The sequence below is a fragment of the Simochromis diagramma genome, unplaced genomic scaffold (assembly GCF_900408965.1).
Source record: "Simochromis diagramma unplaced genomic scaffold, fSimDia1.1 OVJJ01000682.1, whole genome shotgun sequence".
In the NCBI taxonomy this organism is placed as follows: domain Eukaryota; kingdom Metazoa; phylum Chordata; class Actinopteri; order Cichliformes; family Cichlidae; genus Simochromis; species Simochromis diagramma.
The window spans coordinates 1025867-1053685 of NW_024387359.1; the positions used below are offsets into that span (position 1 = coordinate 1025867).

Here is a 27819-nt window from a genome sequence, read left to right on the forward strand (position 1 = left end):
AAACACAACATTCACAGTACAAACTTTCAGCTTTGATTGAACACAGTAACCACCCTCTGGCTGTTGCTGTTCATGCTGAAAGCTCTTAAAGAACACCACCATATGTTTAGAGTGCAGTCCTTAATAATGCTAGCCTCTCTTACAAATATTAACGCTTTATTTGTCTTAATTCAATCTATATAACAGGCGTCAGGGGTTAAAGTCCAGCATTAAATGATTAAACTAAGTTTGATGTTCTAATGTGCAGTATAACAAATAAGAAGTGATGCAAGGCCGCATGTCTCTGCTCTCCAAAGAATGTGGATCACATTTTTAGACAATTCTGTATCCAGAAGTCGCTGCTATGCATTTTTTTCTTTTAAGTTTATAACAAAATCAAATCAGAAACAATTACAGGACACGGCAACAGTCATGCTGCAGTGACATAACAGCTCTTCTGTTGCTTTTCAAATAATCTGATCTCAGTCATCTTCACAAGGCTTACATCCTCTATTTCAGCTCCTTGTCACTTTTTTTTTTTTTGCTCATCCCTCATAAACAACAATTGAAACAATGCACAGCCGGCGTCACAAGATAAGTCACTGACGCTCAGGAAGGTTTCCCTTCCCTTTATCTATTTTTTTCGTTTTTTTCACCCGTAGGTCACTTCTCTTAAAAAGAAAAAAACAAACCTCATCTGTTGCATACGTACACCTACAGATATGCAATACAGTGCACAGGGCATTGCTCACTTCTTTATATTTTGCTTCTAAAAAGTTAGATTTTCTTTAATTTCTCATTTTAAAGCGATCCCTAGCTTTGAAGGTCTTACAAAGTTTTATTTTGGACACTGACTCACCGAGTCTTTGTACATGACCATTTTCAGAGCTGTTTTTTTTTTTTTTTTTTTTTTGTTAAGCCACTTAACACTGACCTATGAGTCATTCAAGCATTTAAAAAGACACGTAACTCAAGGGATGAATCAGTGTTGTATGTACACACAACAGACAACTTAGCAAAGAAACAACTGTAATTGTATTTTTAGGCACTTTGTTACAAAAGCACGTCACTTGCCTTGGCGTGATATGCAGTGCGTCCTCAAAAAATTTGAGGATGCACTTCACCTGATCCATCTACCAAAGCCTTATCAGAAAGGGTCTCAATGGAAAGGATGGCAGCCAAGAAGGTATTTTTAAGGAAGGGAAACAGGAAGAAAAATGTTGAAATTTTTGGTTGAAATCAATATCAATATGTACAGAGGAGATCAGGAGAGAGCAACAACAGTGGGTGTCTGCAGCCATCTGTTACACGGTGGCTGCAGACACCGTGTAACACCGTGTCATGGTTTGGACTGCTTTTCAGGATTTTGTTGAAATTGATGCAATTATGAACGCTGAAAATATTGTCAAATTTTAATCTACCATGTAATATCATCTGGAAAGCATCTGATTGGCTCCAACACACCTATTTCTGAAGACCAATTAAAGGCTGTGTTGAAAAATAAAGGTGGTCATACCAAATACTGACTTTTAAGCTCATTAGACTTGTACAAATGGTGTTTTTGCTTTATATCCTGTATGTTTATTTGTGTTTGCAGATGTTTTATCTGCTCCACCCATTTCCAATTTTCCTATAGCAAAATATAAAGAAATGAAGGGTAGCTCAAGACTTTTATGCGGTACTGTAAAAACAGAAGTGCTATATCACACTACTCCCACACAGGCTATGCAAATGATCCCTCAGCTGCACGTCTTTTTATCCAGCAAAGATCCCTTTCTGAAGAGGTCAGAGATTCTCCCTTAAATTCAAGATGACAAATTGGAAAAGCTGTAAAGAAAAGAAAAGTTGTTTTTCCACAAGTTTGCTATGTGAACTAATCAACCCAGTAGCCATTAATACAGACTCGCTCAGGATAAGCTTGCAAATAACTCAATCACACACTTCCTGTTTTTCAGCACGTAGCCTGTGACCTCAGAAGGAGGAGCACAGGATGTGCTCCAAGTGGAAGATACAGATAGAGATTTCCTAGACAGTTTTAATTGAAACACATGTTGAACGTTGGGGGAGCAGATAAGTTGCATCTGTTGGACAACTGGATGAGTGTTATGCTGTTTGTTCCTGTTACGGTGATTGAGTTTCAAGTCCGATGAACTTCTAGAGAAAACTACACGGTTTATTTGATAGTTCGTGTTTATTTAATGTTTCTGTCTATACACAGTGAAATATGCTTCCATTTGGAGCTTTAAGTCTCACCACTTTTCAGCAGCTTCCTGTGAATAAACAACACAGCTGGGAGAGGACTGTGAATTCTGTATTTTTTTCTCAGATGGTCTGCCAGGCGTGAGAACTCATCTGTGACCAGATCACTCAGTTTTTAATCAGCAGTTAATTTACCCAAGCGTTTTTTGTTTTTGTTTTTAAACCAAAAATCTCCTTTCGGCTCCCTACTTTCCTGTAAAATTCACGAGTGCGCCGTTGGTCACAAGACATTTAATTAGTCACTGTAATGTTTCAAAACACAGCAATCGGTCTGTCCGCTGGTGAATGAGAAGTGAGACACACGCCACACAGCATTTACTCTAAATGTCTCTAGAACTTGCCCAATCTTTCTTTCGTCACATGCCTGTCTGAGTGAGTGGAGGGCATGTGATTTATTTATACTAGTTGTTCGGCTCTGTTTCTTTATTTGTATGTGTTGCAAATTAACCCGGCAAGGTCTAATGTAGGTACGCCTCGATATCTTCTGCTCCCCCCCCCCTCCCGCTCCCTAGACATCAGGCTTTAGACCACAGCCCCATTCCAGATAAGATGTTGTCAGCAGGAACCACATTTGAGAGGATGTTTATTGTTGTGATGTAGTCTAAATGGTGGAAAAATGTTATGTTGTCATTAAAAAGTAGCTGACTTTCTCCATAAACTGCAGAACTGTTTGGGTTTCTTTTCTCCTCATTGTATTACATCCCTGTTTCCATAATATATTACTCCATATCCCCGTATGGATTTGGATGCCAGTTGAACACTTCAAAGTCACACATGTTGATAGCTCACATTTTATTTCCATCAAACTTTCTTTTAACAGCTCTCTGGGAGCATGTAGGAACTCAGGACCTATTGAAATAGTTCTGAAAAAAGAGTATTTTGTGTACTTCATTTATTCTATGATTGTGCTGCTGTTTTTCAGACCGCTAAGATCATCTTTATTTTACGTGCCAAATGTTCTCAGGAGGGCAGCAGGGTTCTTTGAGTCCCGTCCATCATGCAGAACATGCTTTGGCCATCTTTGAGAAAGATGATGGATAATAGCATATGCTGCTACAAAACCTGTATGTATCATTTCGTATTAACTCCGTATTAATGTTTCCTTTACCTTATCTTTGCCTATATTTCCTTACTGCCTCACAAATGCTTGCTTTTAAACTGCAAGCTGATAAAAAAAACAAACTGATTGTCCATAGGAAGCAGTGTCCATGATATCTAAAAGCTATTTCAAATTTTCACAGTCCACAGGACAGTTTTCTACATCAGCCTACTTAAAATAAGATGCTTAGAGAAGGCTCCAGCTCTTCTTGAGCTAACTTAATGTGTTTTATTTCTCTTCTTATATTGCAGAGTTCTAATTTGCATTCTCAGACGCAGCATTTGTTCATTTCCACCACTGTTCCTGAGCCCATGCAGACTGCAGTCACCCAGAGCTATGCAGGTCTGCTTTTCAGCCTTTTCCCTCGCATACAAGGATTTCTTTTCATTCTCTAAATCTTATGGTCGACTTTACATGACAAAAATTGCCACAAAACTATTTCAGTTTGATTTTATTTATATAGCAGACAACAGTCACCTCAAGGTGCTTTATATTGTAAGGTATAAAGCAACAATCAGATGACCCCCGTAAGCAAGCAGTTGGCAACAGTGGGAAGGAAAAGCTCCCTTTTAACAGGAAGAACCAAGCTGGTGGGGGGCTGCGTGTGCAGGATTGAAGATACACTATGAAAGACATCAAGAGTTTAATAATAACTAACAATTAAATGCAAAGTGGTGTATGCACACATGGCAAAAAGAGGTGAGTAAGAATAAACTATTTGCTGGCCAAGTCTTTTGGTTAACCCCTCCCCAGCTTTACTTCTCAAAGATTCATCCTCTGTGGTATGCTCTTTTATCCCCAGTCATTTTACTAATTAGTTGGGGGGGGGGGGAATTCCACCAGATGTTTTCTTCAGCGTTCCATAACTTTTCCAAGCGTTGAGTCCTTATCCTATTATGATGTGCAAATAAATAATTACTAGTAAAATTTCCATGTGACAGTGCATCTGATCTTTTTGTAAACAACCGTTAAACTGTAGGTTTAATAGACCTTCTGATTAATCATCAGAAATAAGAGCGAGTCCACTTCAGTGCTCTGCACGCATGGAGGGTGTCACACTTTGGGATCACTCATTTCTTCACTTGAGTTCCAACTTGTTGCACATTAGCCGGTTGTTACTAGTGAGTTACACATTACATACCCAGGTTAATGTAGCTGGAGTGTGATGCCACTACACGCTGATCAAAGTCTCGTGGCGTGATGATTTGCAGACTTCTGAGAAACTCCCTCTGCTTGCTTGGAACAGTGTTACACACTTCACCCAGTAACAACACACGGTCTTCAGCGAGCAACGCGGTGAAATGCGTTAAAATGTTGCTGTTTTACTTTGCTTTGCAAAGCGTCGCAATTTCCTCCTTCATTATTATTCTAGGGGACGGGTTGTGATTGGCTCGCAGTCTGACGTCACGCGAAGTGCTCGAAGCATGAAAAAAAGAAAAAGCTCCTCGCTGGTGCTCAGACCGTGTCTGTTTCTCCTCTCTCAGGAAAAATCCGTAAAGTTTAAACACTAAAAGAAAAAAGAAGAGTTAAACTCATGAAAGAAACCGGGCGAAGGAGCGAGCGTAGGTCGAACTCGTGTCACTGTTTTCTTTTTCGCTGTATGTGTGGGGTTTTTTAAAGACTTCAGAGTAGTTTGGGTTTTGTAAAGCGACTTTCCAGCTCTCTGGGATTGTCTCTCAACGCGAAGCTCCCGAGATGAACTTCGATCCGGTGGTCGGGAAACTTCATGTAAGTAAACACGACACTTGCTTTCTAAATACGCTCTTTGTTGAATGCGTACCACTCTATTTGCGTGTGTCCAGTGGGTTGTTGATTCATTGACGCTCCTAATTTGATAGTTTCTATAAAAATCATTTACCAAAGTGGCCTCTTAATTCAAGCTGCCGCTCGGATAATCTAAACGTTTATAATCTAAAAGTATATATTTTTTAAGAAAAGGCTTCTGTCTCATTAAGTTAAAGCGAAGAGCCGACACAGATAAGAGTGTCGTTGAAGCTGAAATCACGTCCAGGCCTGTGAACTTGAAGATGAAACAAGTCCGTGCATTGTCCCAGACACAGGAAGCAACACTGTGTTTATTGTTGTTAATTATTAAAGTGTTTATTTCTGGAGAAAATGCAGAAATACTTTGGTTTTTGTGTCTTTGCTCTCTTCAGTGCATGTGCTGGATCATTCACTCGCTCGCCCCCCTCTCTCTTCCAACACTACAGCCACCATCTGTGTTGGACATCATGCGGTCACACTCCTCAGACATTCAGCATATGACGGCTCTCGGTCTGTCGCAGCGGATGTAGCTGGCCCTCTAGCCGCTATTAATGAGAGCTGTGCGGCCGTGGGCCTGCTGCCTCAAACGAGCTTTAAATCAAATTGTGTAGAATGTGAGAAGCATGACTGAATGTGTAATCAGAAAGCTAAGAATTCACCTTATCAGTTAGTCCATAACAACTCTCAGCTATTTCTCTCTTAGAGTTTATTCCACTCAGACCTTCACAGAGACGTCTTTTCATTCCTCCCCTGTTGTTTTTTCCAACTGTGCCGCCTATACTACCAGCGCTGTGAGCAGACTGGACGCCTTTGTCCTGCATTAAAAGTACTTTGATTAATGCAAAATACGCATTTGAATTAGAGGAGATCTACTTCCTTTCTCACAGTTTACTGGATTACACCAGGATAACGCTACATGAGATAAGATGTGGAAAATGATATGAGTTCCTAATGACGGAACAAATCAAGCGTTGGCATTTTGTTTGGCTGATGAGGGTAGTGGCGTTTGTCGGTGGCATTTCATCACACATGCCCACTGTGGCTCTGCTCACTGTACATGGAGCTGTTTAAAAGTAAACGTAATATCTTCTGATGGGCCTGGAGCTCCAGTGTTTGTTTTCCCAGTTGTCTGATCTGCGTTTTAAGTCATGCAGTGTTCCATTACTGAAATCCGATTTACTTCTCCGGGTGGCAAAGTCAATGTTTATGTCTTTTGTAAACCACAGTACATTCTGGAGGCCTCGCCAGCAGGCCTTGTTGCTAAGGGACTATGAGGAAACTTCAGCCCCTCCTCATCTCCTCCTCCCCACCTCTCTAATCCCCCCCTACACACACACACACACACACACACGCACCCCTCCAAATTGCCCGAGTGTACGTGCCTGGCCGTCCAGTAAACTTCCTGTCTTGAGTATACAGATTTGCTGATATTAGTGGCATCAATTTACTTCTTAGAATTGTCATGCCCATGCAAATGTACACTAGATTTTTATCTGTGATTGTTTACTGTGTGTCTGGGTGTTGGTTCACACAGGAAATAGTCCTCTCCGTCTCTGTGGACTACACAGACAAGGGCAGGACAGGCATCTGGGACAAGCGGAGGCCAAACTATGACACTGGGGACAAGCAGTGGTCGGCAACGCTAGTGTTCCTAATACTGTAGACACTGCTTGTTGCCGCTCTTGCTCGGTGACCATGTGAACAGTTATAACCATGCCTGTGGCTTAGAGAAGCTGTAGAGAGGCCGAATGATGCAATGCAGCGCAACTCAGTGTCTGATACCAGGTGGCGTCTGTGCCTTTTAATGTGGGCTCTTCAGAGAGCCCAGGATGTTTTATTGTTAGTCAATTGATTATCCTGTGTGGACCTGCAGTTGCTAAGGTGAATCACCCTAGTCTTATCAAAGGACTCGCTGACTCATGGAGGGAGTGCCACCTGTTCAGGTGCTGCCTACCCACGTAATGCATACCAACAGAGGCGAGTCACCGCTCACATCTGAATGGTCCCGAATTGAAGTAAGTGGAGATAATTGACTCCGTGTCAAACATCCCCACTATCAAGATAAACAGAATGACCTCATCTAGTTTCAGTTTGATATGTTAGCTACTAATTACATCTTTCATACATGGAAAACATTCCTTTGGCTAACCCTGTGTCACATTGTGAGTGCTAAAAGGTAATCTTTACTGGAAGTCACTTTTTTTCATGTCAGAAAGTGCTACGAAGGATTGTTGTGGACATAGAAGCCTGTTTCTAGACTTTACCTGATATAGGTGCCCATTAAAACAGTTCATTTTTATTTATATATTAAGAAATCACAACCACAGATCCCTACAATAGACCCTAAGATAATACAGAGAAAAACCCAGCAATCAGACGAGCGTGCACTTGGTGACGGTGGGAAAGACAAACTATTTTTTTAACAGGACGAAACCTCCAGCAGAACCAGGCTCAGAGACAGGCCGCTATTTGCCACCATATCCATGTGATGTTTAGTTATGCCTGTTTGAGAATAGCACATGTAATGGTCCAATGAATGCACAGAGACAAAGTTTTATTATGGATAACCTGTGTCATCTACGGAGGCAGTCAAAACAGAACGCAGTGTTTCATTAGTAAGGATAACCCTGGAAAAGGCTATGTCAGGGGTCCCCAATCCCAGTCCACGAGGGCCGGTGTCCCTGCAGGTTTTAGATGCGTCCTTGATCCATCACAGCTGATTTAAATGGATAAATTACCTTCTCAACATCTCTTGAAGTTCTCCAGAGACCTGGTAATGAGCTAATCATGTGATTCAGGTGTGTTGAGCCAGGGTGAGATCTAAAACCTGCAGGACACCGGCCCTCATGAACTGGGATTGGGGACCCCTGGGCTATGTCCTTCTGCATATTAGAAAAGGCAGTGTCCTCATCTGATTCTAATAACTGTCTGGAGTTCAAGTGAGAACATGGCTTAAAATAGCTAAAAGAGTAGAGTGTGTTGTATGAGCACATGGCACATAAGTAGCTGTTCATATATACAAGAACATCATGAAGTGAAAGCAGCACTGTGATGTGTCTCTCTCCAAATGTTGCTAACACAAATTTGGAATTTTCCTTATGGATAACTCAGTCATGCAGTTACTCCTCCACTGTTTTATTGCTCTTTTCAGTCACTTTTTAAACACAGCTCCACATGGTCCCTGATCCTATCTTCTGTGGCGTGACGGACAGTTTGGTATTACTGATTAGTGATTCCTTTTGGCTTTGTACTGGTTTAAATAAAGCTCGAAAGTTGCTATACTTCTATTTTCAATTTTCGGCTTCCACCGAGTATAAAGAATCATTGTGCACTATTCTGTTTTTTAATAGTGCCACTGTTGGTCTCGTGTTAACATATTTTACACTGTAATTATTTTTTGAATTTCAGAGAAATCCCCGAGTAAAATTATTTATTAATTTTTTTTAAAGAAAATCCCGACTGATCGAACTCATATTTTTATTTCTGTTTGTTTACTATGTTTCTGTTGCTATTTCTTTACTTCAAAATTTGCTGTGTATTTAATGTCGCTCATCTTTTAACTTCAACGCCTTTGAGCGTTTAGCCAGGGCGAAGTGTTGTCACACAACAGATCGATGATGACATCGCTGATTTTGATCTTGTTTGCCGATAAGCCAATATCAAGGTTGATATCAGCTGACAGCATTCCTTTTGATTATTGAATTATTCCATGATTTCCTTTCCTTAATAGTCAATAATAATCGATTAACGTAGTCAAAAGTACAGTCCTGGCCTAAAGGCACCTTTCAAACCTGACATACCATGAAGCCAGATCAGGAAAAGGTTTTGCAGCGGTGCTGTATCTTCTGATTTCCTGCTCTCCTGGAATGAATGAGCAGATTATAATAAAAGTGTTGAGTCTCGGAACAAGCTAAACCTTTGTCTAGAAAATGGAAGTCTGTTTACAAAGACATAAATCTGGTGCAAATTCCAACCATTGATGGTCACTTAAGTCCTTCTTGACTTGCTACACCAGTCACATATTCTACATTTTTTGCAGCGGTGTGTTTATAGAGAACTCAATAAACCGCCAGCACTTCAAACTGCCCCCCTCCCTTTTACACAAAGATGAGCTTTAGTGAAGCTAATGTGATTGTCTTTAAAGCGAGGTGATGGATTCCTGCTCATTCTTAAATCTGTTAGTCATCCTTTCTTTGCTCTTTTTTTTTTTAATTCCCTCCCTGCAGGAGTTGTCTTGTGATTCACCGCTTAGCTTTCCTGTGACAGGCCTAATCACGATTTGAAAAGGCCAAGTTAATCGCCCGGCAGCACACAAATGTGATTTGTGGATTGACATTCAAATTGGATGTCCGTAACGTTCTGTATGAGTTACAATGACGTGGAGTACACGTACGAGCAGTCAACCTTTACAGACCACCGAGACCACATCGACCTGGCAACAAAATAATTCGAACGAAAAACTAAAAAAGCGTCACGTTGCACCTGCTTACAACTGCGTGGAACCTTTTGAACTTTCAGCAACCCACTTTGTTTCACTCATCAAAACAATGCAGCCATTCTTTTGCGGTAAACATCAACGTCAGGGTATCAGTAATTTTGACAACTTGTGGTCAAGAGTCTCTCAGGAAATTCAATACAGCCGTCGTCATCGCGGATCATCGTTCTTTTTCTTTTTTTTTTTTTTCTTTTTCCCCCTGGTAAATGTCACCAAACCTGCTTGTGACACACTGTCACCCTCATTTAATCAGTGGAGTGCACCTCCTGAGGAAACTCAAGAATTTGTGCTATGGAGCAGCAGCTTCCCTGAGTTATAAATATCCAGCCTAGCGGATATGCTGTGGGTCTAATCGGGTGCTGGGCCTGCTCTAAGGCAGGCTGCTGTGCAGGGAACAGTTTGGAGCTGAACCCTGCATGAAGCCTCTGTATTGTCTCGAGCTTCCTGTGCTCCCTGAGAGGAGGGGGCAGCCGCTTTTCACACGCTCCCCACACATGCACTCTGTGTGCTTGTGTGCTATATTATGTGTGTGTGTGTGTGTGTGTGCGTGCGTGCGTGCACTGCGTATGCGGCCTAACAATGTGGTTTTGAAACTGTTAGCGCCTTCTTGTTCTTAACTGTACTGCACTGACACGGGAGCCATTCTCTTTATTTTCTATCATTCAGCTTTATAATGATGAATGTGTGCGAGCTTGGCTGAACTTTGAATTTATTTACAGCCATGCAGCGAGTGTCAGACTTATTTCTCCTGACAGAAGCTGGGCTGTACTTGTCTTCATAATCTAACTCAAAATGTCAGCGTAATTTATCACTCAAGGAAAGTTGTGCATGATCAACCCCCTTTCTCCAGGCAATGCCAGGATTTATCTGTAAAGCACAGAGCGTTCACTGTCATGTCAAGGTCAGTCGTGGGGGATTTGAACTGTACAATACAAAACCGTTTCATTAAGACCCAGAACCCCTTATTGTAACATGTAAAACATATTAAATAAAGTTTAATTTAGGACAGAGTATACGTGAAGATTCATCTTAAATTAGGAAATGAAATCACATTAAACATATTTTGAGTGATAATTATCAATTATATACTCATGACATTACAAAAGAAATCAGTATTTCACTTCTTAAATGACTACGTGATGACAGAGTAACACCAGACATCATGAATTACACAATCTCTTGATCTGGTAGATCACATGTTTTTGAGTTCATCGCCATTAACTAAATAAAAGCACTTTTCAAGTTCTTCTGCATGAGCTAAACAAAAGTGCAACTCGTCATACAGTAAGGACAGCGCTCTAGATGCAGCAGAGGTGCATCGCAGGGCAACTGACGGACAAAGCTACAAGCAACGAGCTACATGCAGAGACCTCCGCTTCCAGTCAGAATATTCAGACAGGAATCGGAGCCAAAAATAAGCCTGAAGCTAAAGCAGAAGTAGGTCTCTGGCACACATTTGACTCCTTCCAAAGTTAATTGAGCAGATGGAAAAAGCCTTAAGAGGTCAACACTCCAGCAACAGTCGCACCATATAGAACAACAAGGCGAAACATGCGCCATGTTGTGCTCCGAGTCTAGCTGGAGCTTTGTCCTCTTAAGCCTTGAGCCAAAGTGACAAGCTTTTTAGTAAGGCAACCCTATGCACAGCTAATCATGTGATCTCATGAGTTCAGCTAAATCTGTGGGGAAAATTGTGATTCTATCCCCCCAAAAATTGTCATATGATCTTTTGGCCGGTTTGGTCACCACTGTAATACATTATTCCTTCAGAAATATGTTTAAAACATACGAGACAGTGAATCGGTTACCTTGAACTCTTAACCCCATTTTATTGTTTTGGGGTTTTTTTCTAGTTGTTTGTTTTTTTCTTTTGCAGTCATATTGAAACCAACTACAGAGCTAGGAAAATTAATCACTTAATTTGAATAAATTGGGGAAAAAACAACCAGAAGTAGTTGAATCATCATAAATCTGACTGCTGACTGATATTCTTTGTGGTAAATGGAGTAGTTAAGTTTTTTAAATATGATATATGTTTGACTTTTTTTAAAAGGCATGTTTATTAATTGATTAAATTTCAAAAATGCACATGCAATTCTGTAAGTAACATGTATCTGAATGCTACAATAACACAATGAACAAGAGATCAGTTATTGTGGCTTGTTAAGTAGTGGATGATTGTAAAGGGCAGAAGAAGCCACGTGTTGAAATATGAAATTAAATTAATGTTTGAGTCAATTTTGATGTGCTGCAGAGCCTCGGCTGTCGCGTGCTGAGGTTCTCAAACGTTGTCAGGGTGAAATGAGTAAATTCCTGCATTCAACATGGAAATAAAGGAGTGGTGGTTGATAATCAGTGTTGGTTTACTTAGTTGCTCAGAGCCTCCAGCTGCTGAGCATCTATAATCCAATCAGATGATTAGGCCGCTATCAGATCGAATAGAATAACCTGTTATTGTCATTGTACATGAACAACGAAATTGTGGGTGCTTCACACCAACTGTGCAGAAATAAAGTAGAAATAGAAGGACAGTAGAAATAAATGGCAAACAGGAGAACAAGTAGAGAACACAATAGAGAACAAGTTGCAAAGTGCTTGGAAGAAGTACGATAGACTCGATCTGAGAATTACTCAGACCATCAGGCAGCCATGGGGTGTGTGTGTGTGGGGGGGTGGTTAACTGTCAAAGTCCAAGGAGAAAATTTCGATTGAAGTGATATAAAGTGACAAGTACAACTGGTTTCCTTTAGACTACACCAAAGAAAAGTGTAGGCGGCTGAGTTAAAGGTGTGTGTTTTATGAGTAACAACATAACTGTGCTTTTTAATCTCAACTCTTTTCTTTGTCAGCCGTATTTTGTGCATGTAGTGTGACGTCGGCTGCGCGGTGTCCAAGCTGTCCCTTAATTGATGAAAGAAATTTATTTTCTAATAAGAAAAGCATGATATGGGAAATCAGGTCCTGCTCTGGATGCAGGACTATAATGAGGTGCATGATGTCTTTGCTTATCAGTTGGCTATGATTGAAATCATCTGTCCGATATGAAATGAAGACGCTATCTTAGTTTGTTTGTACGTATTGTGCATGTCTGCGTGAGAGACGGGGCGAGAGAGAGACCCTCGCATTTTCTGTTTCTGCCCATCTTTATTTCTTTAATAAAGGGGCTTACTGTAATTTCCTCAGGAATACAGGGTGATCACAGCCGTCTAAATGGCCCATTGATAACCTGGGTCAAAACTGAAAGGATGTCCTGTCATTTAGTCACAAACGCATTCTCAGTGTACATGGCATGTGCAGAGTTTGTGCCAAGGCAATTTGGAGGAACCCGGGTGCCTAGAGGAAGTGGAGTGTTGCTCCTGTTGTTGATGCACAGAAAGTCCCTTATTATTGTATTGCAACTTATTAGTTTAACTTGCATCCACCCATGTAGAGTATTAACTTATCATACATGCAGACTGTATAACAATAGGACACTGTTTTAGCAAATTATCTGTAGCCAAGCTCTCTCATTTGGCAGGGGAGAGAGAAGGACTGGGCCACTTCTGCTGAAGTTGGAGTGTTTCCAGGAATTGGAGGGTTTGGAGGGCTTGCTACGCTGAGGTTACGGTCACTCCACTATTCCTCCTCACTTGGTTTGTGGAGGTTAAACCAAGCCACATTGTGGCTGCCCATAGTGTTTGTATATGCTCTACTTTTGTGCCAGCGTAGTTCAGAAGCCTTAAGATATTAGTGTGGACGTGTGGCCTTGTTTCTTTTCCTTGTGTGCAAGCAAGGCTGTGTTCAAGAAATACCACAAGACTCATGGTGCTGTGTTTGTAGTCCTGTAGGTGCAACGCTCTGTAGGCCCATGTTTGCACGTTGGAGCTTTCTGCTGTCACTTGGGTTGCTATGAAAGTTATGCGTTTGTGTTGTTGCCGGTCCTTTAGCTTGCAGCAGAGAAGATAGCAGTCATAATAGACAAAGAACATCTTTGTAGTGTGGACTAAAAAAAGTGTTAAACACTAAAAACTGCTTTTCTTTGGTATTTGATGTTCCTTTATGCATTTCTTCCTCCTCATGGTGAACTCCACTGTGGTTTCCTTTCCTGGTAAAGCTAACTTTTAAACCAGTCAATATTTGACTGACGCACTGCACCATCACTGTTGGGACTGCGCATGTACTGTAAGTGCATGTTAGCAGCTTCTGTATTATCTGAAACCCCACAATTGCACCAGTGCATGGCCATAGATCCAACTTTAGAGAAAAGATTATATTTTTGATTCCGTCATTTAAACCCTTTATGGTTTGCTGAGCAACAATCAGTGAATAAATGTATTTGTTAGAGCTACTTCAGTGTAAGAGTTAGCTATTTTCTCGGTTTTACGCAACTGCGATCAGACCAGTAAGACAAAGAAGCAAGGTAAAGAAGCAAGACATTTGTTTGGACTGTGAAATTAAATGAAGTGGCAGAGTCAACAGTTTAAAAAAAGAAATGTTGCATCTTTTCTTGTCGTAACCTTGCCGATCATAACAGGTTAGCTACTGAGAACGGCTGCACCTGGGAGTGTTTGGAATCGCAGGCCTTGAAACGAACAAAGCCTGGAAATGATGTAATATCAGCACTGTCCGTTCATGTTTACTGTCAGAGAGGCACCCTTTGATGGGCTGTGCTCTGTAAAGACACTCTATTAAAGATATTTCTGAATACCGAGCACAGCTTCACAGTCTGTGCCTGCGTTGTGGGGTATAAGATTACCTTTAGCGCAGCTCCTTCATTTCTTTAGTTTCCTGTTTTCTTTCCACTGTTTTTGTCTGTAGCGTGCGCTTGTGCACAGATTTCTCCGTCTCTCCACATCCCCACCCACCCCACAGTCTTACACACAGTATATTCAAGTCTAAAGACTCACCCTGTGTCATGCAAGCTGTTAGTTTCCCCCCCCCTCTCACTTTCTCTCCCTCTCTCTTCTGCCTCCCCCGTTCCCCAGAATGTTTGGATAGATGTAAATGGTGTGATTGTGACTGCTCTGCCGGCCGTCTGTAACTCCACGTCTGCTTCTCAGCGTCTTTGGAAAGTCTGACGTGAGCAGAGGGAGAGGAAGAAGGGAAAAGGCAGAGGGAAAGAGAGAGGGAGGAAAGTTCCTTTGAACAACAAGGCATGGCGGCCCTCCAGAGAGTCAAGTCTAGCGTCAGGAGTCGGTCTCTTCCCCAGCCCGTTCCTCTTTCTCTACCTCTGCCTATGTGCTCTCAGCTTTTATTCCCCTCATTCTCCCACACTGTCCTTTTTAGAGTGCCTATTCCCTGTAGAACATCCCATCTTCAACCTGCTGTCTACAGTTTCTGCCCCCCCCCTTCACTACTCAGCCCTTTCCACCCAGCCTGTCCCATATTCTCTCTCCTGCTTTAACAGAGGTCGGGGTGGGGTGGTTGTGGGGGGTGTGCACACGGGAGAAGACAAAACCTCCAAATCTAGGACTTTCATTTACCCACGAGGTGTCGTGTTGCATTCGAGGCGCTTCATGTCGGTGTCGTATGTCCCGGCATTCAAAGAGTCTGGCTTTAAGAATGTGGGTCATTTGAAGTAGAGGCACTAAAGTGCGTTGTTTGCCAGTGAATGGGGCCTTCTCACGTTGACATGGTGAAAAGCTTGTGAATAAACACCATCGCCCGGGGGCCGCACTAAAGTGTTTCAGCTGTATTCTTCTCAGTACCCCACCTATACAAGCCTGTTATTATCCAGCCCATGAATGGATTTCTGAACCCGCATTTGATATGGGCATCATGCTGCTGTTAGTTAAGATACCTTATCAAACTCTGTCTTTTACATCCACAGCAGAGGAAGCAGATTCTCTGCCTTTTTTTTCCTCCCTTTTTTTTGAACTAGAGGAAAACCAGATCAAGGCCTAATTAAGTTTGGCTGCCTGTTGCGCTGCGTGTAGTTAGCGTGTAGCTCTGCATCCTGCACACACGAGTTTGTGTTGCCTCTAGTTCTGACCGGCTGCACAGCTCCCTTAATTGCTTCCCACGGCAGATGTTCAGATCAGATGGTTCAAATTAAGATGTAGATTGCTCACACAAGGTTTCCTATGAAGATAGATTCTCCTCTTTGCTTTCCTTTATCTTATGAGTTTGATTGCGGGTTAGTCGGCCTACTGTGGATGCACAAAAATAACCCGAATCTTATCTTTTCTTCTTCCTCCCTGTTTGTCTCCCAGACCTTGACGATGCAGGTGAAGGTGGCAGCACTCTTCATCTGGGTTGTGTGTCATGCAGCAGAACCTCCAGCAGCTCAGTGGTCCAATGAAGCATACGTAAACCGAACACTTCGACTACACAAATCCTGCGTGGAGAATGAACAGTACTTGCACCAGGGACTCTGCTGCCTCAATTGCAATGCTGGTAAGGCGGATAAGAGGAGTTACACTCCCGTGTCACTATATCTACAAAAATGATACAAACATAAGACAAACTGACACGAGGGCAGTTTGTAGCCAACGTTTAGATTGGCATGGTGTCTTCTTTGTTTTTGTTTCTAACTCAAGGTAAATGTCAAAGCCATAAGCTGAATTTGATCCCAAACTAGTTTTTAAAATATTCCCCCAGCCTGATCTGGAAAGAATGTGTGATGGCCAGGAGCAGAAAGCAAACCGCTCCGTCTCAGCAGATGAGAGTGAAGCAAAACGTGAAGTGAAATGTGCGGGGTGTGACGCAGAGGTTATTTTTAAAGCTGTAGTCCTTAAAAGCACTAATCCTTTTAATTTATTATGAAAAAAATTCAATAAAGCTGTTTTTTTTTTTTTTGTTGTTGTTGTTTTTTTGTTTCTTTTTAAGTCTGAGCGTTTAGCTGAGACACAAGCACTGCATGGTTCTGCTAACTGATTGAATTATTTTATTTGCCACAGTGGATTCTAAAAAATGCCTTTTTTTAAAATATTCGATCAACTCCAGTTTTTGTTTTTTTACTTGTGAAAAAGCTGCAAATGTAATCATCACTGCCTGCCACTTTGAAGTAAGAGTTAATAGATTATCAGTTCACAGTTAATTAATATAGTAATAAGAGGTCGTCATTGTTTGACACTGTTCGGCTTGCTTGTGTTTGGTTCAATAATGTGTGATGTTCCTTCCTCATGCGTTATTGTGTTTTCTCCTCTTTATCCCAGTTGCTCAGCTGTTACCACATGTTTTAAAGCCACAGTAACCATTTAATGGTGTGGAATGATAGCTTTCTGCTTCTTCTTGTCAGTATAAACTTTTATTTACAAGCAAATAAATTTTTTTTTAAACCAAAAATTAGTTTTGGATCCAGTTAAGTATGGGTGAAACGGACTGCACTGTCTCTAAACCTAAGCACAATACAACGGCTTTATTTACTGGATGCTTAGAAAGTCTAACCACAGATGTTTTTTACTTTTTTTTTAATTGATTTTTTTTCCTCCTGCTGTGTTTTTGCCATTCATGCATCAAACAAATCCTGAAGACACATGAGAATCAAGTGGTCATACTCACAGCGTGCATGAATCGAGTCTAAAACTGCAAAGCGTGACAGTGTGCGAGTAAAGGAGATCGACTTGATTCGCGGCAGTTCAGCAAATCTGTTCTCCTCCGAATTCCAGGAAAAAATGATGCAGAAATGTAAAATAATGATAATCAGTCTCTGGGGCTTGGGTCAAGCTCTTTTTGTTTTTTTCTAAGACGATGCCTCCTTTGGTTTGCAGCTTTATGAACCTAACGCGTTGCTTTGCTCTGCTCTGACGTCGGCAGGAAACGCAGCGCGCCACTAAAAGTTGGCATTCACATATTAAATATGCTCTTTATATGGGCGTGCAAAGCGTTTATGTATTTGGCTAGTTATGTGATGGTTTTCTCCTTTATTTGCAGGAACATATGTGCATCAGCCCTGTGAAAGAGACCTAGAACTCGGGATCTGTCTTCCATGTGAACATGGACAGACCCACACAGAGCACAACAACGGGATGTTCCGCTGCTTGCCGTGTACTCACTGCCGCTCAGGTAATGATACTCTCCTCCCCTGATAAATCAATAGTGAGGTCATTACTTGTATATAGACTATAAGTATACTTTGTATATAGATTGGGTTTTTTTTGGTCTACACTGTTTTCCCACATAGATGTTTTACATATTGTAAAAATTTCATAATATTAATTGCAGTATTATAATACTGAATGCTTAGACAATGTTATTGGTCAACTACAATATTGATCCTGGGCCAACATTATTATGATGGTATAGGAACAACACCAACACAGGCATATATATGTCTGTATGTACCTGTAAATATCACAAAATACTCAACTATTATTGACTGAGACATTTTACTAATTATTTGCTTGACCATTTATCCGCTTATCTAAGACATGTTTATCGCAGCTGCACACAGCCATGACGTCAGGTCGGGTACCAGGAAATGGAATAGTCAAATCTGAGTACTGACAATAAATCTGAGGTTATAAATAAATACAGAAGGCTTTTTTTTTTTTTTTACCTTAAAACAAACATAAAAGTCGAGTGTTCTGTAATCCAGTTGGTCGGATATATCATTTTAGGAAATTTAATACCTTTTTGTCTGCGCCCCCGCCTTTCAGAGCCACTCATGACAATGTGATCTTATGATGTTACACCAAGTGGCAGGGCGTGTCTTTGTTGTTTTTGTTTTCGTGGGCTGAATGTGAGTGTGTTCCACGTCTCAGGAGATTTGCCTGTGTGTCTGTCTTACCTGACTGAGCTGGGTGTGGCTGCATCTCATTGTCTCCCACACTGCTGTCTTTGTGTCCAATGAAAGGCAGGAGCTGCAGAAAAGAGACTTCTGTTACATAGGATGTGCTTTGTGCTCATTCATTGCGGTTTTAGGAGAGTTTTTTTAATATGTGTGGGTGTGGATGGGTTTGTTTTGCTCTAGTTTTAACTTATTTATGACCATGTAACAATTAAAAGGAGCACGCCAAAGGAAATGTAATGAAATTTTTAAAAGATGCCTATTGTTGGACTACTTTTACTTAAAATGAACTGCGGTGTTATCTGGAACGCTTTAGAACTTGCCTGGAAAATATTTCATATTGACAAGGCTGCTGTTGGTTCAGTGAATCATTTATGGAGTAAGATGGAACTTAAGTTGCTTGGAGCGGAGGCCACAGTTTGGTTTTTTTGTCTGTAAAAGTTATCTCACAAGTAAAAGATGTTATGCAATCGTTTAAATCAGGGGTTATCAAACTTTTTTATAAGGCCAAGCATCCTCTACAGGCAAAAAATGGGTTAAATGGCCACATTTTTGCACCGTTTTATAATTTATAGTAAATGACCACGTGTCCTTGACCCTTCCCTTTGTAGGGTAAGCTTTTAATAGTCAGTTTGGACCCATGTCTCTATCTGACTTTGTGGCGCAGACTCACACAAATGTTTACCAGTTTAATGAATTAACCAAAATCGAGAAATCACCAGCCTCTTGGTCTATTTTAGGCTTGGAATATCTCCTCGTATCTCCTTTGTATGTGATGATCTGTCACTATGCCGAGGTACTACAAAACCATTGTTGTATGTAAAAATTAGCCACAGCAACAGCGAATGCTATGTAAGGCTGCCACAAACGATTATTTTGATAGTCGACTAGTCACCGATTATTTTTGCGATTAGTCAACTAATCGTATCATGCATCCATTGGACGTAAAACGTACAGCTTATTGCACCAGCAGCATCTGCTCTTATATAACTATCATTAGCTTACAGCTTTAAGTGTTTAAGGTCTGTGCTAACTAAAAATAAAGACAAGATGATAGTTTATTAAATTTTAATGAAGTTTGCAGATTGTTTCGGTGGAGTTTAATAAACTCAGCCGTCTGCTCCTTGCTATCTAAAATATAACAGGACACCGGAGTATATTCTCGAGCATCTCACACTTCTGATGATCAGCTGTCTGCTTGAGGTTTATTCAGCTGTGTAAAAACTATAACTTTAATCTCAGCCAAACGGATTTACTCAGGAACAAATAAAATACTAAAAAAAGCCAAACAATAACATTTTTAAGTTATCTAAGTGACTTATATATCATGTTTAACCTGAGTGGCGAAAGACAGCGGTGGGTTTGAAAACGATTTGCCGGGAGTCCGGTGCTCTCATGGGCTCTAGTGAGCCTTGAACCCGGCTAGCTAACGAGCTAGTGGATAACAGACGTCTCTGAAAACGTCGGAGCGCTTTTGAAAATATGTGGTGTCTTGATAAACTGAGCAGATATTTGAGGTTTACACAGCTACATTCTCGCCTGAAAATATGTTAAACTTTATTTTGTGACCCAAAAAGAATAATAAGAGTAATATTAAAACTAACTAGCTGCCGCCATCGTTGGCAACTGCGCTGGGCCGCGCTATGAATTCTGGGACACAGCTTCTTCTTCTTCGGGGTGTAACGGCAGCTGGCATCCTTGTACATGCAGTGCTGCCATCTTCTGTTTCAGTCCCTTATTACACTCTTAAATCCTACTACTTATTCCTGCGTCTTTTGGGATCTTACAAAGCTTCAAACGACGCGTCGACTATTAAATTAGTCGTCGACGATTTTAATAGTCGACGTAATCGTGACTAGTCGACTAATCGTGGCAGCCCTAATGCTATGTTGTCAGCCACATATAAAGTGTCATATCAGTCATAATTAGAAAACGGAGCAGATTAAATCCCCATCACCAACTTGTTTAAAGTGCAACAAAGTCAATTTTGGTAAAGTGGCAATAGATGGGCTTTTTAATACCTTGTTTTGGTTGTGCAGTTGGGCCTTCACAGCCAAGCCCAATGCTGATAGTCGTGTCATTCTTTGTGCAATTATGACACTTCACTCCGACAAGAAACGCAGATAAATTTTCACCATTTTAAGCTGCTTTTGTATTTCAACTCATTTTAAAACTTCTCTTCTTTAACAGGAAAAGGTTAAGACCATAAAAATCTTTGATAGTTCTTTTTATTCTACATAATTTCATAGTTAATCCCTTTTAAATATTTGTGTGCTCTGCCAGAATCAAAGCTTCTAGTGTGCCGTGGGGTTTAGTGTTTAACAAGCGTGCAGCAAATGATATCCTACCAGTGTCTTTTTCGTGCCCTGCCTTTAGAATGGAATGAAACAGAACCCGTGTCGCTCTGTATTGGAAAATTGTAATTTAATTTTGATTGTTACATGTCATTAATATAATAACAGTGAAGCCTGTTGTCCCACATACTTGGAATAAGTAAGAGTAGATGTACTAAACTAAAATAGCAGCCTGTTTGTGTTCAGACTCTAATCAGAGAAATGCTTAAAAAACAAAAAAGCTGTTTGTTGGTTTGGAAATCCAAACCTTGACTGAGAGCTTTACTTTTCCAATTTGTCTTGCATAAAGGGAAAAAAAAAATACGTGAAGCAAACAGGCTACAATCCAAGTTGTTGCATTGAGCCATCGACTCAACGACGACAGCAACTTGGTGCATTTAGGCATGTAGACACGGTCAATAAGACCTGTTGAAGGTCAAAGTGAGCATCTAAATGGGGAAAAAAATGAAATCTGTCTGACTTTAAACATGACATGGTTGTTACTGCCAGACAAAGCTGATTGGAGTATTTCAGAAACTGCTGATCTGCTGTGATTTTCCCGCTCAACCATCTCTAGTACGGGCCCCCCCCCAAAAAAAATCCCAATGCAAACCTGCATTGTCAGATTACATCGAGTTGATAGGAAAGCAAGGGTAGCTCAAACAAGGACTCATACAATCATTAAACAGGGGTTTCTGCAGTAACTGTGTGATGCGGTCATGTCAACATGGACCAAAATCTCAGAGAAATCTTTCCAGCGCCTTCTTAAATCGATGCCATGAAGAATTAAGTCAGTTCTGAAAGCAACAGAGGGTCCAAACTAGTAATTCAATGAAATTCAGTTTTATTTATATAGCGCCAAATCACGACAGCAGTCGCCTCAAGGCGCTTAATATTGTACAGTAGATCGTACAATAATAGTACTACTAAGTTATTACTAATGAAATGGGAAATGAGTGCAGTCTTGCATCAGGGTAAGGTAATTTTTTTTCTTGCCTAACCCCATTGAGATCATTATGATCTTTACACTGATCATCATTAACACTTACGGCAGAACGCACATTTGCCTCTGTGGGCAGTGTTGAAGCAAACCGAAAATAATTGTGCCATTTCAACTCCAGCTTAGATTAGTCAAGATTGTTTAATATTCTGTGATTTAAATAACTGCAACTAAATACACCAGCAGAAACATCATCAGTGACCTGATGAAGGTGGCAGTTCTCACCTGTGGGAAAGTCGCCTTTATTTGGATCACATTAAAATATGCAGTGAATACGAAAAAAATCCTCCTTACTTAGTTCTATAAAACTCTTTAAAATATCCATAGCTTGCTATAGAATGAGCTTAATCGCCTGTATAAAACGATAGGAAGGTTAGTGTGAAAGACGGTGTGCACACATTTTGCAAACCAACCTAACAAAGCCATTTTTCTTTAATTGACAAGCATGAACATGAGATTTTATATGAAAGGGCGTCCTGTGGAGTTGGACCGCTGGCTTGTTATTAATTTTGATCGTATCCTAAAGGCCAGGGCTACCATCTATTTAGGTCTCATTTTAAGAAATGAACCGTGGCAGATTCTCCGTTCCGTATTATCCCGTTAAAGTGAAGCAAAATATTTCTCAGAGGGAGATAAAATTAGTAACCTAATTATCTAACATATCTTTTTTTTTCTTTGCAAAAGATTGCCACACAATTGCCGGTGTCCAACAAATTAGTTGAAGGTCTTCTATTTGCATGCTCCCATCGTGTCCTGTTAGGCACTTTTTGACTTTGTTCTGAAAGGTGCTACAGAAGCCTCTTTGTCTCACAACTTTCCTAACTGTCCACAGATCAGGAGGAAATTGCTTCCTGCACCACAACTGCAGACACCAAGTGCCAGTGCAAACCGAATACCTTCTGTGTTCCGGACCAGGCCTGCGAAGTCTGCAAGCGCTGTGTCAAGTGAGTGTCACTTACCTGTTTCCTGAAATTATTCTGGATTGTTTTTGCGTCTGCGTTTACCCTACAGTCAAAATTTGGGACTCTGTTTTACTGTTACTTAAAATGTTTCTGTGCTTCAAAACTGCAGGTGTAAACCTCATGAGGAGGAGGTAAAAAAGTGCACACCGTTTTCTAACACAGTGTGCCGAAAACGCCCTCTGTCCCCCACACGAATCACTCCGTCCCTTTCGCCCACGTTGGATCCTCCGGCGAGCATCGGTAAGTTTCACTATCAGTTTCAGATTCTGCTGCCGAAAGTTTTTTAGCTATCGTTGCTTAAATTACATTTTTTGTGTTCGTGCCATTTGTTTGTTTGTTTTCAGTTGTTCCTCTGTGCATTTTCCTGGCCATCGTTATCATCATCATTATCGCACTGGCTCTGTGGTGGTTCATTTTCAAGCAGCGTTCATGTGAAATACCATGTGAGTTGATATCAAGTAATGTGCGTCTGCAGTTAATGTTTTGCTCATCAGATGTGTTCCTAATGCTATTTTCCTGCTTCCGAAATAGGCTTGAAGCTCCACTGCGAGTCCAGTGAAATTGTCAAGATTCCCATTGTAAGTTGTTTGTCGTTATTTTACATGTTTAATTCAAGCCATTTCAAATGGACATTGAACAAAGTGCTGTGCTGCTGAAGGAAGAAAAAGCAGATGGATCTGCTCAGTGTACCTCAGTGATCTCGCATGAATAGAGCAGGTTACAAGATCAGGGAGTTAAAGTGGTGCCACTCCACTCAGTGACTTAAAAACAGACAAAAAAAATATTGAAATCAATTCTAAAACTGAATGGGAGCCAACAAGGAAAAGCTAACGTAGTTGATCTCTCTTATAAGTGCCTGTTAAGAGCGCGAGGGGGTGTTTTGGACCATTTCCAGTCAAGAACGTAAAGACAGGCTGACACCTGAATAATAACAACAATAAAGTAATCAAATAGACATAAAATAAAAGCATGAATTGTGTCTTAAAGTCAGTGAAGAAAAAAGAGAGAAATGGTTTAACACTTTTTTTATATGTTTTCATAACAAGATTCACAAGTGTTTCACATCAGCAGATTTTTACTTCACAATACTTATCAAAGATTGGGGGGGGGCTTAATTCTGCCAGTGAAATCTATCTACAGAACACACTCATGGAAAAGTAAAATGAGTCATTATTATTAGTATTATGGCATGATAAAGCCTGGGCCAAGCATGGGCCCCTGAGGCACGCCTCATGTAAGGAGATTTGATAATACGATAGTACACCCTGTGTCTGTCAGTGAAATGAGATTTAAAGCATTTATTGGAGTTAAATACCAGAGGAGCTTTTCATCCGCTAATCAAAACTTTGATGCGTCAATCTTCAACTCTGTCCATTTATTACACCGTTTGGACAACATATACCATTGTTGTGTTCACGTTTTCTATACACTTCCTTTTTTCTGCTCAGGATGAGAGTGGAGCCACAGCAGAGGAGCGACAGAATGATCAAAACGCGGGTCTGGAGGGCGAGGAGTCCCGCCCAGACTCAAGGCCGCTCCTGCAGGAGACCCAGGCTGGGATGACCAAGGCCTCCCCGCCCCTCGAAGATGAAGACCGAGGATTAGGGGACAGCTTGCCCAACACCACTAGTTCCTCTCAAACTAGCCTGTCAGCCCTTCCCACAGCGGTTTCCAACACCCCACACCAGAGCCCCGCTACCTTCAGACAGCTGCCTGCAGATCTGGTGAGGAGTAGAGTCAGAATGAGCTCAAATGGGTCACACTGTATTTTAAAATTTTCATCACACCTTAAACTTTCTATTTTGTCTCGTGTTGCAGGATGATCCTCTGCGATGTCGACTGGTGCCACTACAAGGTAAGATTCACACAGAGTAGTCCTTAATGATATTGCCAGCTCTGCTGAGGTACCGAGAGTTTGCAATGGCCTCCAGACTGGGGTGATCTTCTGGGCTGTGTTGATGACCCTCTGCAGTACTTTTTTTTTCCCACTTGATTTACCCTAAGAGCCAGACAGCTTTACATAAAAACAGTACAGTTTAATGCTGTTCATGGCAATCCAAAGGGAAGTCACAAAATCTCCTCCAGATCTCATCTTTGCTGCTTGATAGATTAATAATCTCATGATAGTCAGGCCATATCTGAGCCTCTAGGGCTTCGGAACATGCGGCCTTTTTTACTGTTGTTTCGTTCTCATGGTGAATTAAAGAGGACACGGCTTAACTGATTTGTTTGATCCTCTGTTAATAGTATTATACATGCCTCCCCTGACAGAAAATGTACTGAAACTTGCTGCTTGTTCCTTTTGTTGGAACAATGCCTATACTGTTATGATTTGCACGCTAGTGTTCACAGTCTGTTAGGAACAGTCTGTAAAATAACAAGATGCACATGCATTTTACACGTTGTGGCTTTCTGTTTTCACAGTCGAAATTCTTCCCTGTCTTCATCTGTGTGTTTTGTTTGTTTTTTTTCCCCCAAAAGGTTCTGAAAAATCCCTGAGGAAGAGCTTCGATTTGTTCGACGAGTACTTGGACGTGCGGATCCACAACAAGTTCTTCAGAATGATTGGAGTCAGTGACAACCACATTCGGCTTGCGGAGAGCGGCACTTCCAGCGATAAAGTGTATGAACTGCTGAAGAACTGGATGCAGAGGCAGGGACTCCGAGCCGACATCAACGACCTGCTAAACACTTTGCTGACTATGGACCAGCGACGTTCAGCCGAGAGCATCGCCTCCGAAGCCCTCCGAAGGGGCTACTACAAACACGCAGACACGCCCTGAAAAGCAGCGGGGACTTCAAATGAAGTAAACACAAAGTGCTTAATACAAAAAGACAGCACACAGACACTGCCAGTGGACGTTGTGTCTCATGAACAGGCTTACCTCTTTTGTGGCTGATCGGCCACGTATTCAAAAGCCAGTAGTTTAAAAAAAAAAAAAAAAACAAGACAAAAAAGATAAAAGCAAAAAAGGGGAAAGTCAAGCTGTTTTGATGAACGGTCTGAGGATGCTAACCTCTTGCCAAATGCTGAAGCGTAACCATGGAAACAAAAAGCCTGGTGTAACAATTTTAATTTTTTTTTTTTTTTTTAAAAAGAGCACAAGAACATGAAGTTGTCATCTTCCGCAGGCGCTGCGGCTGCATGGTTTAAGCTGTAGAGAAGCGTAGCCAAGTACTGAAAGCTAAGACGTTTCTGGCTTTGTGTGTCATCCGCCCGGATGCTAACACACTAGCGCGAGACAAGGATATATACACTGGTTTGTAGGAGTGGTATTAGCTATGTCACAAATACTGTGCCGCATCGATGCACTGACCTCAGGCACATGTAGGATTTAAAGCAAAAAAAGTCACGCTCTGTCAGCTGTGCTGATTTCAACTTCTGTATATTAGTCCATGAACACTTTTCCGACTAATAATTGGAAGATAGCCTCCGTTTGTTATAACAAAGGTTAACTTGCATCCTTACTAATCACAAGCTTGACCTTTGCTGCGCTGTTTGAATACCTACATTTACTTAGGTGTCTTTTTGTTATTGTTTTCTACGACCTGGTCACATCACAAATGGCCTTCCTCGTCATTCAGTCCTGTTCAGTGTTACTACTCACACACAACGCTGAAGAAGGACTTTCACCAGCTCTTTCTGCTGGGACGACGACGAGTAGCTTAGTAAAAAAAAAGTGTGTCCTTGTAACTTGGAGAATTTCAAAAGGTCATTTTATTTATTGATATATTTATTGTAATAAATAAATAATTATCTCTTGTTGTTTAATACCATTGCCAAAGTGACCCCTGGAATACACACGCAGTATTAGTGCTGTCGGGGTTTGTAGCACCAGGGCAAAATGACTGAAAACAAATGTTTCAGGTTGTAGTTTCAGCTTGTAGTGTTTTCTTAGAATCCGTTCTGCTGCGGGCGTGTCAGTGATTCGGTGCCATTTCTTCCACCGAGGCCGCGTTGGGCACGTTGTCGAAGCGTCCGTGATGCCCAACGCTGAATGCGTCTTTTCAAATTGGACTTTGAGTGAGCCGACTGACCAAATAGTCCCTTCATATCAGCAGTGACACAGGGTGCAGGTACGGATTGTTTTGTCTCACTTAGATTCAGACAAGATGAAGGAAACCTTTTCTGGTTTCAAAAAGAAGACTCCCCCCCCCCCCAATTTTCTCGCATGTATATGTGTAGAGAGCATAGAAGTCTCACAAACTATATATATGTATATATGCAACTATATTAACAGACTAAAATGAATATAGTGACGTATGAAGTTATTGAGGATAAAAAAAAAAACTATTTTTAACTAGATTTTGTTTCGCCCATTTTTCTGCAGTTCCTCATGTATAAAGAAAAGAGTTACAGAGTTATATATTGTTGCTAAAGAATGATGCTACAGTGCTGGCACTGCCATCTACTGAAAGACAATGAAAATACAGCCTGCATCAATTTCTAGGGACCCTGTACGCCCTTTTCATGCTCCATTTGGATCCAGTTTTTTCACCTGATACCATTTTAGTTCTTTTTTTTAATCCCCCTCAGCCTTTCCTGGTGTTGTATAGCAGTGAATAGGCTTCAGTGGATGTTTTGTTTACTCAGACAAAACATGTTTTTGTAATATTTCTGTGGTTTTACATATTTCATTGCAATTCCTAAGCTGTTCACATAACTTCCTTTTACTTGTATAAAAAACCATTCTGTTCATGATTTCCATTAAGCCATGTCTCCTTAGTTATTGTTTGCTCGTCGTGGATTTCAGATATGAATGATGCAAATACATCAAAGCTGTTTTTATGTCTATTTCAAATAAATGTTTTGTACAGACATTGAAATGATGTTTTCATTGTTTTTTTTTTACAGCAATGGCTCAGTGTGGCTTTCAGGGATCTGCATGTTTTTTTTTGTTTGTTTGTTTGTTTGTTTGTTTTTTATTATCAGTCATTTATTGATTGTGTAAATTCTGTCTTCATCATTTTTACTTTTTCTGATCTGACGATACGTTACTTTAAAGAGCTCTAGTCTCACGGGTCATTCACTAAAGTTGTGCTGTTTCCTAAACACCCAGTGCAAGCCGTTTCATCAACAAGCTCAAGAAGTAAGGCATGAATTTGTTGGCGTTAAAGATCGGTGTAACTGGCAGCGAACTGTGTGTAACAAACAGTAAATACATTTTTGCACTTGATTTAAACATTATCTTCCCGATACTGCGCCATACTTTGTGCC

The 27819-nt window shown here is 40.9% G+C and overlaps 1 protein-coding gene across 1 annotated transcript; it reads left to right on the forward strand.

Annotated features, from left to right (window-relative positions):
• Positions 1–4759: 4759 nt before the first annotated feature.
• LOC120718750 (tumor necrosis factor receptor superfamily member 10A-like) lies at positions 4760–27428 on the forward strand. The gene is made up of 10 exons (XM_040007427.1): positions 4760–5065; positions 15788–15971; positions 17451–17582; positions 22472–22583; positions 22711–22841; positions 22946–23044; positions 23133–23179; positions 24050–24325; positions 24420–24456; positions 25083–27428. Exons 1-10 carry the CDS (start codon positions 5033–5035, stop codon positions 25382–25384), a joined length of 1353 nt encoding a protein of 450 aa, XP_039863361.1. The 5' UTR covers positions 4760–5032; the 3' UTR covers positions 25385–27428.
• Positions 27429–27819: the final 391 nt, after the last annotated feature.